Source organism: Scardinius erythrophthalmus, assembly GCF_964197995.2.
Source record: "Scardinius erythrophthalmus genome assembly, chromosome: 17".
Taxonomy (NCBI): domain Eukaryota; kingdom Metazoa; phylum Chordata; class Actinopteri; order Cypriniformes; family Leuciscidae; genus Scardinius; species Scardinius erythrophthalmus.
The window spans coordinates 20,761,340-20,773,857 of record NC_138237.1 but is presented as its reverse complement, the minus strand read 5'-3'; the positions used below and the strand labels follow the sequence as shown (position 1 = coordinate 20,773,857).

At 36.6% G+C, this 12,518-nt stretch overlaps 2 protein-coding genes across 6 annotated transcripts in view; one reads left to right on the top strand and one right to left on the bottom strand.

The window, feature by feature from the left end:
• The window catches only part of LOC308705562 (protein RD3), an 11,495-nt gene extending 5,524 nt beyond the window's left edge, over positions 1 to 5,971 (top strand). The window contains exons 1-3 of one of the 2 annotated variants that reach the window (XM_081390627.1): positions 3,399 to 3,525; positions 3,712 to 4,007; positions 4,709 to 5,939. In XM_081390627.1, the coding sequence (XP_081246753.1) occupies positions 3,712 to 4,007; positions 4,709 to 5,039 (627 nt within the window). In that variant the 5' untranslated portion in view covers positions 3,399 to 3,525 and the 3' untranslated portion in view covers positions 5,040 to 5,939. Of the gene's footprint in view, positions 1 to 3,398; positions 3,526 to 3,711; positions 4,008 to 4,708 lie in introns of those variants that run through there. The other variant, XM_081390626.1, reaches the window with a different exon arrangement.
• stx5al (syntaxin 5A, like) lies at positions 5,121 to 12,518 on the bottom strand. 4 transcript variants are annotated; one of them, XM_081390622.1, is made up of 12 exons: positions 12,438 to 12,497; positions 11,685 to 11,734; positions 11,506 to 11,600; positions 11,279 to 11,349; positions 10,008 to 10,063; positions 9,851 to 9,921; positions 9,637 to 9,753; positions 9,491 to 9,547; positions 9,316 to 9,397; positions 9,126 to 9,223; positions 8,911 to 9,032; positions 5,121 to 6,861 (listed from the first exon to the last, which is right to left on the bottom strand). In XM_081390622.1, the coding sequence occupies exons 2-12, from the start codon at positions 11,713 to 11,715 to the stop codon at positions 6,702 to 6,704; spliced, it is 960 nt and encodes a 319-aa protein (XP_081246748.1). In that variant the 5' UTR covers positions 11,716 to 11,734; positions 12,438 to 12,497; the 3' UTR covers positions 5,121 to 6,701. The 4 variants fall into 4 exon arrangements, with proteins under 4 accessions (XP_081246748.1, XP_081246747.1, XP_081246749.1 ...); XM_081390623.1 differs by lacking the exon at positions 12,438 to 12,497 and adding an exon at positions 12,106 to 12,355 and having other exon boundaries at positions 5,178 to 6,861; XM_081390621.1 differs by lacking the exon at positions 12,438 to 12,497 and adding an exon at positions 12,106 to 12,392 and having other exon boundaries at positions 5,177 to 6,861; positions 11,506 to 11,734.

Here is a 12,518-nt window from a genome sequence, read left to right as displayed (position 1 = left end):
TTGACCGGAGTTCTCCTTTAAGATTAACAGTTTTGAAAAGAGTAAACATGCAAATGTGGGTACAGAGTTTAGCTGGTGGTTGTGTCTAAGTGAGAAATGTATTCATGCAATTTGAAAGATGTAGACATTGAATGCATTTTGTGCCAAATAAATGATAAATAATCTTCAGTTTAGCCCAGATAAACTGATGTTGTGCACTGTGTGAAGAATTTTGGAAAGTATTGAGAAATGACTGTGTCCTAGCGATTGAAAAAAAAAAAAAAAAGAATAAAAAAAAAAAAAAAACTGTGTTAGCCATGTCAGTTATTCAGGGTGTAATGTTACATCCAAAACACCATGCATGATTACATTTGACCTTTACTTCTATTTCTATTTGACAGTCCTCTTTATATGTTTTTTATGACGACTGAAAGTGATGATGCACAGTGTTCCTCTGGAATATCTACAATTTTATTATATCGCAGTGGACAGATGTCTGTAACTCTCTCAAAATACATTATATCTCATTCAAGATTCACTGTCATAATTTTGACAATCTTTAAACTGTTTCTAGACATGGCCTTATATTCTTAGATAGATAGATAGATAGATAGATAGATAGATAGATAGATAGATAGATAGATAGATAGATAGATAGATAGATAGATAGATAGATAGATGCAGGAGCCTTTCGTAGCGGGAAACACTATTGGATGGATGGCCAATGGTTATATTCTTGTTTTGAATAAGAAATAGGAAAGTTGTGATTGAATAATTCCTGCTTCACAGGGTTAAGCGGTGCAGTCGTCTCTTTGTCAGCATAAAGTTTGCAATTAACTGATGTAGCGGTGCTGTTTACGCTGGGCTAGGTGCCATCTGTGCTGGAGATGAAATACACTTGGCTTTTACTCATTTTAACAAGACTTGGACTCTGATACAAAAAAAAAAATGCTTCAGCAAAGACCATTATGGCCTCTCTGTCTTTTTCTCTCTCAGTGGAGAATGATTTTTGCCAAACACATCTGAATAGTGTAGGTAACAACGTGCACCTCTATACCAATCAAGTCTTTCTTCTTTTTCTCTTAGAGCAGACATATATATATAGACCTCATATGCCATCTGACACAAGACTTTGATTCATTTTGCACTCTCTAAATAAACTTTTATACCCACTTTGATCCCTCAGTGTAATTTGTGAGAGAGGTTATGGATCACCGTCTCAAATTTTTGGCTCCACAAGCAATGGAGGAATTTTATTACTCAAAGGCAAGCCGAAATAAATCAGACCCGCGTCCTGAACAGATGCATATGGCAGATTTATGGTGACAACATACTGGGGGATAAATATAAAAACTGATCAGGAAGGGAGGGGTGTTTGTTTGCTGTAAGTCTTATGGAGACAATAATAAGATGATGTGAAAAAAAAAAATATATATATATGATTTGTATATAATTTAATAAATAAGGGAATGTTTAAGTTATTTTTCATAATTCCTCATTTCTAATAAAGTAATTTTACATTAGTTAGGGTACATTACATATTTATAAATTGGCAGACACTTATACCTAAAGTGACTTCTATATAAGGAAAATATTCGTTTGTAACATTGTTTTTCTAAAGTTTAAATAAGAACTGAGTTATAATAAAAAAAGAAACATGAATTTTTGGAGATACTGCTCAGAAAATGTGTAACATTGCAATTCAAAGTGTTACCATAATAATAATAATAATTATTATTAATAATATCTAATTATAATTATTGTAATTATAATTATTTTATTATAAATATTTTAAAATTAATATAGCCTTTGCCCTGGGATAGGTTATAAATTATTATTATTATAGAGAAATATATACATTACATATAATCATAGATTAAATACAAATGCACTAGAAAATAAGCATTCATTTCTTACTCCATTGAATTACAGAGGAAATGTTAATCTCATGTAAATAGTTTTCAGTTTTATCTGTTAAAAAAGTATGCAAGTTATAATCATGTTTAGAGAGATCATTTTCCTCCAAATAAGATCTGTCACTGATTTAATGACAGATGAATTCTTAATTCAGATTAAGTTCCTTCCTATCAACTGTGGAAATATGGGACAATCCGTGCTTTTTTTCTTTGGGTTGAAGTGACCAGTATCAGTTTCCGTTCCCTCAATAATGTGTTTTGATATCATTTTCACATTAAAGTCCACACTGAAATATTTAAAGATAAAATATGAACATACTAGCAACTGTAACTGTAGAAAGCAATGTGATAATGCCTAACAGAGAAGAACGGATGGGAGAGGAGTCACTGGTTTAAAACGCCAAAATTGATTGAAATCTAATGGATGGGTATTTTAGCAGGAACTGAATTTGCAGAGATGGAAGTGAGTGTGAAAAAAAGTAGATGAGTATGAAGAAAGGAATATGGGTTGTGTCCTCTGTCCCATAAAAAAGAAGCTTTTAATAAAAAAAAAAAATGAATGATTTTTTTTGTGGTTTTTGTGGATTTTCAAAATGACTTTTGAGCAAGCAAACAAAACCATGGCTAAATGCACATTTTCAATAAACAAATGTACAAAAAGCAGTAAATATAAAAAAGTAAAAACTTTTTTAAAACCATAAATAATTTAGAAGGTCTCCATTTATTATCCATTAAAAACACACATTCCTGGACTTGGTCAGATATGACAGGAAGTTTGAAATCATTGGGAAAAAATGAGCTGAGTTGGCTTTTTCCTCATTCCTAGACTGACAGACACATGCGGAGTGGCAGCTCTTCTCCGAACACCAGTACTTAAGAACTCTTACATTACACATTAATCTAATCCTAGCAATTTCCCAGGGCTTTTAACAAGAGTGGGGAGACGGGAGGCCAAAGAGTAAATGTGAGAAGTTCAGTGGTATAAGGAACATAACAAGAAATTAAATCAATTTTAACTTCGATCTCCAGCTTCTTCTGTTTGAAAGTCAAGTTCTGACAAATATTAGTATTATGTCACTCTACAACTTGAGTTTCCTCTGTAAGAGGAAAATGGGATGAATTATGCTACAGACATGTCTGAAAAATGAGAGCTGCAAAGCTATTATATTTCTCTATGTTAATCTGATTTCATATCATTTTTTTCGCCTATACAAAAGGACAGCAGGGGGCCTAAGCAGTGTTTATTCAGAGGATTGGGATCTAATTCTACGTTGTGTAATAGGAATAATCCTATTCATGCATATTCCATCTGAATGACTAGGTGGTTGTCACCGGTCAACAGTTTGTGATCAAATTGGTTTACATGTGTGGAAGGACAGTTTACTTAGACTAAGTTGTTTTTTCCTTTGCCAGTGATGAACCACTGAAATGTGGCTTTACAGTAGATTATTATCATAAGGGATTATCTTTAGCCCTTTATCTGGTGTTGTTGAGAGGGACAGAACTGACTGCCGTGTGATAAAGACGTGTGCTGTCAGTTTAACCATGCACTCTTGAGTAAACATTTCAGACCAATTTGATGGAAAGTTCCAGTGAGAAAATAACCAACCTTTTGCACATCTAGGAGAATGTAAGTCCCATAACTCTTGAACCAATTTTTGGAAAATGTTTTTTATGTGCCATTTATTATTCATTATTTTGAATAGGCTACCATAACTCAGGAGTTTGTGTATCGTCAGCACGCTTTGGCGCGCAAGTGATCGCTGTATAGTTGGTTTATAGTAGGTCTACACTTCACAATTCTTTACCATTTCAGATGTTCCTCTGGTTATCAGTGTTCTCCAAGGAACCCGAGGTTCCCGGTCAGCGTTCGCCTGAGGAACTGGTAACTAAGATGCTGCTGTTCGAGTTGGGCTTTTTAGTGAAGCGCGCTGAGCGTGTCCGCCAGGAGAGGGCGACGGAGAACCGAAGGCGAGGCTCCTGTGTGGATTACAGCTGGCTGGCTGCAGTTCCACCGAAGTCCTCCTACGAGATTCCACCTGGCGAGATACTGGAGCTCCAGGACCTGTGTGCAAAGATCCCTCCCTCCCAATGCGGTCCCCTCATTCTCAGGTAGGCTACATACGCCTTTACTGAACAAATAGGCCACTGTCTTACTGAACAGTGCTTAAACTAAGACAGCAAAGTTTGTGAATGATACAATTACTTTAAGGCCGTCGATGTTTTTAAAGTCGGCTTGAAATGGAAGTCGGGTTTTTTCTTCCCTATTGTGTTAGCCTAATATACGAGTGAAACGGCTTCGCGAACACGAAGAAATGTAGGGCGGGACTTGGATTTGTCTTTCGGGATTGATTGGATCATCGTGATTTGCCATTGCTGCAATCACATGTAATTGACAGGTTGTCACGCCCTCACGCTAGTAAACACGTCATCAGAGAGCCAAAGAGGCTGCGGAGGGAGGGGAAGTTATTTTGATGAAAGTTTGAGGGCACATGAATAAAAAAAATACATATTTATTTTCAGTACCATAAGTACTGTAATTGCTGTACTGAAATTGCTAAAGAACACCAAAGAAAATTAAAAATTAAAACTAAAACTAAATTAAAATTAAAATAGTAATACTAAACTAAAATAGGCTAAGTAATAAAATAAAATCACATTGGCTTGCAACAAAACAATAGCCTATGGTTACTGTTTATATATATAACAATATTACAAAGACTGAACTTAAATGCGATTAAATCACAAACCTCTTCAGATTTCACCAAGAACAACAATCTTTTAGATTTAATCTGCTTTTATGTTTTGTTTAGTCTGAGGAAAGTGGTGACAGAGGAAGAGCCAGATGTGACTGAGGTGTCTCGTCTGTTCCGTTCCGTTCTTTGCAACTACCTGGACGAGGTGGAGGAGGGGGCAACCAGGGAGAGAGCGCAGAAAACTCGGGTCAATCGCAGCAAGAGCATGTCTGTCATCAACCTGCGCTCACGGCTCCGCATCAACCCGCTGTGGAGCAGGGTCACAGCGGGACGGCACGGTGAGGAGCTACCCGAGGAGGAAGATGAGGATGAAGGCAATATCCACAGGAACAGGAGGATCAGGAGCATGCCAGATATCAGTGTAGTGGAAGAAAGAGCACCGACCTGAACACGCTGTGTTTGGAATAGAAAACTCTTTATGATACTGGCAACTAGCTGTTTTTTTACACAGATTGTTTGATAGCATTGCTCGTTCCTCAGTTATAATGGAGGAAAGCTTTACTGGCATTATGCCACTTTTTTTTCTTATTCAAGCAGTATTTCAAGCATTTTTACAGCATGGTCTTAGCTGATTCATCATGAATCTTTTCTAGACTTCCATTCCATCAAATGTGACATATTTTCTATTTAAATATATTTTAGGACGTAATTTATTCCTGTGATATTAAAGCTGAATTTTGAGCAGCCATTACTACAGTCTTCAGTGTCACATGATCCTTCAGAAATCATTCTAATATGCTGGTTTCTTATTATATAATCAATGTTGGAAACAGTTGTGCTGCTTAATATTTTTTGTGGATAAAAGGTTTACTGGCATTATTTCAAGTAGTTTACATCATGGTCTTGCCGATATGAAACTTTTCATATGCTTCCCTTCTATTAAATGTGGCATATTTATCAAATGCAAGAATTAAACATCATAGCTTTAAAAATGCCACTTTTGTCCTCTATTTAAAAACAGCTACCTTTATTAGTAATCTCATGAATTTTAAGTTATGCACTACATATGCTACTGCAGAAAATAAAAAGGACAAACAGACATTACAATAAAGCATACATTTATATTTCCATTTTTTAAATCTTTACAGTATGCTTTTCACAAATGGTAAAACTTTCCTCCAATCTCAATGTCTCAGTTAAACACAAATGGATGTATTCTATAGAAAACACCATTTACATTGAGGAAAGCAGTATTCTCATGGACCTCAAGACCATACAATTAGAAGTTTCAACAAGCTGAACATTAATGTACAAACAAGCTTGTAAAGGATGATTAAAACATCCATTGAAAATAAAAATAAAAAATTGAATTCCTGTTTGAATCATGTTCAACTTTCATGTAAAAGCATTTCTCTGCTTTGACCAAAATTTGGAAAAGGCCACTAGCTCCAAATACGGATCTCTATTTAGAACAGTGGTAATCGATCCCAAAATCAAAAATACAAAGAATACATGTCAAAACCTCTAGGCAGTCACCATAAAAGTGTAGAAGCATTAGCATCATTTGAGATGGTTTGATTGCTAACTGCAGCAGTCAGAATATAAGAGGGATTCTGTTAAAACCCCAGCAAAGAAAATTTAGACAAAAGAGAGGGGAAAAAATGCAAATGCATGACAAGGTCTTAGAAGAAGTGGTGTCTGAAGGTGTATACCATGAATAATGCTAATCACATTGATCCGATGATCCAGAATATGTTAAAACAGTGTTTTTTTTTATTCATGTCATGATCGCGGGCTTTATCTCTCTGTAATCTGTTTGATTTAGAAAACCAAAATATGGGAAATCATTTCCAAGAGTTACAGATACCAAACATATTAAATTGAAATGGACAGGCATAAATTAAACATTTATCGACTATTTTAAATTGACTACAAACTGACAACTGCTCTTATAAATTCACCAATTTTGGGAAAGGGGTCAGCAGCCTGTGAGCATAGAAAGAGCCGAGAAAAGACAGAAAGAGAAAGAGAAAGAGACAAAAGCCCCTTTCACTCTTCAAATACTGAAAATCCCCTGATTCCTCAAATCTGCCTCTCTTAAAAGTGGACGTCAGGTCATGAAAACCACAAAGACAATGAAAAAGATGACGAGGATTAGGAACATCTTGATGAGCAGCCAGCGGTTGCTGGACACCGACTGGAAATATTTGAGGATCTCTGTGTGCGCTAGGTCCACATTCAGCTGAGTGTCTTCTACATTAGCATCAATTCTGTCAGGGAAGAGAGAAGTTCAATGGAAAGAATCACTTTTTGTTCATGCAATGCTGTTCGGGGTCGGTACGTTTTTTTAAATTTTATGTCTCATAATGCTCACCAATGCTGCATTTATTTGATCAAACAGAACTAAAACTATTTTGTAACATTATAAAAGTCTTTGTCAATTTTGTGTCTGAAAGCTTGCCTCGCTGCCCTATCAGACAATGACTCTTCAGGCAGCGTTTGCGAATGAAGGAACCTCACAAAACTGATTTCGGACAGACTTCTGAGGCAGTGTAACGGTTTAATGATCTACAGCAAAAGCTTTGGTGAAAACTAATTATATTTATATTACTACAATAATCATTTTTTGCTAGAAAATGACATCAGAAGCGGAAAACGTTGGTCAAACTGACCACCAAACGCAACTTTCAGAGGCTATCTTTCTTTTTAGCTCAACTGTCACAGAATGCAAAGCTCAGGATTGTGGGATATCAAAGGTAGCAAAGATTATATCTATGCTGCCTTCAAAAATCAGATGAAGGTACCTCAGGAGACGGGAAGCGAAGCTAACATTGGATTCGGACGTGCCTTGAGGCCCTCCTACCTAGGAATGCATCCTCCGAAGGCAGCATTTTTGAGCTTTCGGATGAAGCCCCACTGTCCTGTAGAGGTCAGCTCCAGGCCTAATCAAACACACCTGAACCAGATAATCCAGCTCTTCAGGATCGCTTGAAAATCTCAGGCAAGTGTGCTGAAGCAGGTTGGAAATAAACTTTGCAGGACAGTAGCTGCGTCCGAAATCAAATACTTCCCTGCTAAATACAATAGTATGCGGAAAACAGTACCCCAAAAGAGTAGTATGTCCGAATACATGGTATTCAAAAAAAAAGTCCCCGGATGAGCTACTTCAACTTCTTCAGCCAAGATTCTGAAGTGTGCATTTGATGGAAACTTTACTGTCCCACGAGTCCACGGGAGAGATTTTATGAATGCCAGTGACAGTGGTAGGTCACGTGATTGTAACAACATGGCGGATATAGTATGTCCGAATTTAATTCATAATACCCATAATCATACTATATAGAACATACCTTTTAAACAGTCATGAAGTAAATGAAAGTGTAGTACCTACTCAGACAGTATGCATTTGCTGTCTCTAGGAGCAAGGTTGAAGACCTCTGCTTTAATGTATCCTTGCTGTAGTGTATGACGTAAACCGTAGTGTATGTCGGAAGATTTATAACTGGAGTCAGTTAGTTGGCATATTAAAAACAACCTGAACCATTACATCAACTGAGAATTTTTTTTTACTGGTACCATTTACTTAAGAAGGAACTGCAGGCTAACTGTTACGGAGGCAGTAAAAGTGCCGATTACAATGGCAGAGAGCTTTTCATTATGATCACAGACCATGATGACCTGACCACAAATGGAAGAAAATGGGGAAAAACACATTTTCTTATTGATTAGACACTGAAAATGTGGAACAGAAAAAGGCTTGTGCTTGAATCCGACCTACATTTCTGGATATAGGTCAGTGTTAATTAATCCACTCTTCAGGAACTACAAAAAAACGACTCGTTTGTACTACAACTTTTCCAGGCTTTATGAAGTCATAATGTTTCACATTTAAATCATTTTTATATTGTTGCTACGCATGCTACACATATTACTATGAAAGCATATTCTAGTACACCCAAAAACAAAATCAAGACTTCGTAAAAGGGCATAATAATTTGAATATTTTGAATTAGCTTTTATTTTTATATTTTCAGTTTTCATTTTCATTTCATTTGTGCTTTTGTCATTTTTATTACTTTTAGTTTTTTAATACATCTATTTAGCTTTAATTTATTTTATTTTGGTTTAAGTTTATTTGATTTTAGCTTTATTTCAATGACCTAAAACAGTAATTTTGTTATCAATAGCAACACTGGTATAGGTGAAAATATGGAGCAGACAATGTCAGAAAATCTAAAAGGACCAAAAATACCTCCTGATGAAGAACCTATCAAATAAGATCCTTCCAGACATAAAAGAAACACATTGTTTTCCCTTACCTCTGTACGGTCTCTTCCTGTTCTTTCACCATGTGAGCCAGCTGCTGAAATATGGAGCCGAGCTCCACAATGGTGGACTCTATATTCTGCATAGTGTCTGCACGGTTCTGAATGTATGAATCCTAAACAGACACATATCAACAGTGATTCAAACACATTTGAATGAGTTTACCTGCAGCTGTACTGTTACAACACACTCGCTGAACAAATAATACCCGTTCATTGATTAACTGCATCTGCTGACTGGAGTTGAGGTCCATATCTATAGATATATCTGTCTTCTTGGAGTCGTCCTGCATAAGAACTGAATTGTCTGTTAAAAGAGAAGCAAAAGGGAAGAATAACTACATGAATGTATAAAGGCGGACGTTGTCTTAGCTTTTATTTGAGTGGAGATGCTCTTACTGAAGCTGTTGGCATGGAAAGAGGATGATGGGGCAGGAGTCTGAGAAAACTCCTCTTGTCTACTTTTCTGCTGCTTCAAGTTCTAAACAGAGAGAGAAAAAAATAACCCAAACATCATAAAAATGATCCACAATTTAGCATGCAGCATCCCACACCAGACAAGTAAATCAATTACCTCTGTTCTGACCTCCAATACTGACTTGAAGTCACTTGACATCGATGCCAGTTTGGACTACAAACAGAAAACAATGTTTCATTCCAGGCGAAAGTCCACTAGACATCTTTACTTAGTGATTGAGCACTAATGCCAGAGGTTAATACCTGTAATGAGACTACGATGGTGTTGGAATGTGTCTGAAGATGTCTGCCATTCTGTCCACTCCGTGATCGAACGAGTTCCTGCAGGCCAGCTATCTGCTTATTCAGACTGTTGATGTCCTGAATGAACACAGGCAGTTATGAATTAGATTACAGTATGAAATGGACAGACAGAATAATGTGTCCTTGGCGAAGGGGAAGGAAGAATCACCCTAACCTGTTTCACAATGTAAGTGAGTTCATCAATTTCAGTTGCTTTGTCATCAAAAAGGGACTTTCTTTTGGCAACTGCAGATGTAAACAGATTGAGTTACACGTCGAAAATAGTCCACTGTGATACATGTGTGAGATGGCGAGGGATACAAGATACTTACGAATTGTGAGCTTCTCCAACTTGGCAAAAGTGTTGCTGAGGTCTCTTCCAATTCGCCTGTTAATAAGATGCGGTCAATATCTGTCATAAGGCCAAGTCGATGAAATAACACAGACCATTAAAGCTTAAGTAGGTCTGAATAAATTATAGGTCAAATGCAGCGTCTCGGTGCCCATGCTAAATACAGTTGCAGGAAAAGGTCTGTGAACCATCTGGATTTTCCAGGAAATTGGTCATAAAATTTGATCTGATCTTCAACATCAATGAACAAACAACAAAAAATTCATTCATAAGTTTTGAGTTTGACTTTTGGGTCAATTACATGATGCTCGTTTATTTATTTAGTCCAGATCTATTGATTTATAGACAAATGCATTAAAATGCATCTCATACTTACAATGCTTTGAATAAAGTCCATATACATAATGGAAGTCATAAAGAAATGTAATTCTTGAAAAGAAAACCTTAGTTCGTAATAATCCTTTTCTATTCCTTCTTAGAAAAAATATGTATACCACCATTCAAATGTTTGGGGTCAGTTAGATGTTTTAAAAATGTTTTATGCTCTCTTATGCTCACCAAGGATGCATTTAACTGATCAAAACTACCAGTAAAACTGTAAAAAAATATACAATTTTCTATTTTAACACATGTAACTAAATGTAACTTATTTCTGTGATGGCAAAGCTGATTTTTTCCAAAGTCTTCAGTCACATGATCCTTCAGAAATAATTCTAATATGTTAATTTGATACTCAAGAAAAATGTCTTATTATTTTCAGTGTTGAAAAAAGTTGTACTTTTGTGGAAACATTTTTTTTTCTCCAGGATTCTTTGATGAATATAAAGGTCAAATGAACAGCATTTATTTTCAATAGAAATCTTTTGTAGCATTATTAATGTCTTTCCTGCCACTTTCCTTGCTGAATAAAATTAACTTCTTACTGACCCAAAACTTAAAAATCTTACTAACCCCAAACTTTTGAACAGTAGTGTATACATTTATATTCAAAACTGTCACTTTAAAAATCAAATGATATTAAAAATAATATAATGAAGAATAATTCATGACATTTGTAAAAATTATATTCACGAAACACTTGAAACTGTATGTGTGTTATTGATTTAAGCAGACTGTGCATGTGTGTATTGCTGTTACTTATTTGAAGATCAGATTACATTTTATGACCAGTCCATTCCAGAAACCAGGTAAATCCAAGGCAAGTTTTCCTTCTGAACTGTATATGAGTGATTAAGAATTTGTTTTACTCACTTAGCAAAGAGCGTGAATTCACTCCGCTCTCTGACTGGACTGTTGACAGCTCTGACAGGCTGTGCTCCATTCTGGAAGAGGACAAAATAAATCAACAATTCTTTGTTTTTTTCAACTCATGCTACCACCAGTATGAACACAATCTCCACTAAAAGGAAACTATATTGTTGAACCTATCATTAGCCACTCGCCGGTTCCCAGACAGTATGAATCAATAGTTATGGTACCTGTCTCCCCAGCAGGGACTTGCACACAGACTGAAACTCGCTGGTACGGTCTCGGCAGGACATGCTGAATGCGTCTATGACGGGGGCAATGGGTGCTGGGACAGCCAGGGGGGTTTCCAGCTGCTGGACCAGCTGGGACTGGGTCTGAGAAGGCCCAGTGTACACCCCGTCCTGGCTGCCTCTAGGACCGTGACGGCGACGTGTGTTCATCGATGCACCAACTCATCACCTTAAGAGGGGCAAAGAGAAATCAATCAAGGTGAAAATGTATTAACAGCAAAACTAACCTCCAGTTTCATTTTGATTCTGACGCAGATGCTTGTTTTATCATTTAAATTATGCATCTGTGGTTGTCTCATTACCTAGAGAGCATCCAGACAGCACTGGGAATGTGTCTATGATATAATGTTCTGATTTGAACATTTCTTATAATTATCAATTGATAACAGTGCTACATGTTTTAGTGGAGCCCATGATACATATTTACATGAATACAAAGAAGCATTTATTTGAAATAGAAATATTTTGTAACATTTTCAATGTCTTAACTGTCACTTCAATTTAATATCTCTCTTCAAAACAGCTGTCTAGCTAGCCTACCTATACAGCATGTCTATAGACTCCTGCTAGTTGTGATTGTCCTGTATCATCTACGTAAAGTCACCGTTATAAAAACAGAAGAACACGATAGTATGACAGCGTCACCAGCGTATCTCATTATTTTTGCAATAATTTTGATATTCTTTGACTGACAACCAACTCTAGCTAGCTGCTGCTAAGCTATGTAGCAGAATGTGTGATTATAGATGCTTTCATCGGTCAAACAATCTTCACACGCATCTGAATATGTGAGCAGCGCTGTCGTGAGTCCTGAGGTACTGAGGGGGAAATGACAACATGTGAGCTGAAAGATATAAGGATTCATTTCTCACCACTCTGCCTCTCTGATGGCTGAACTGTTCAGGCTGTGAATAATATCCGGGTCTTAACACACATATCGACGTCACTGCCAC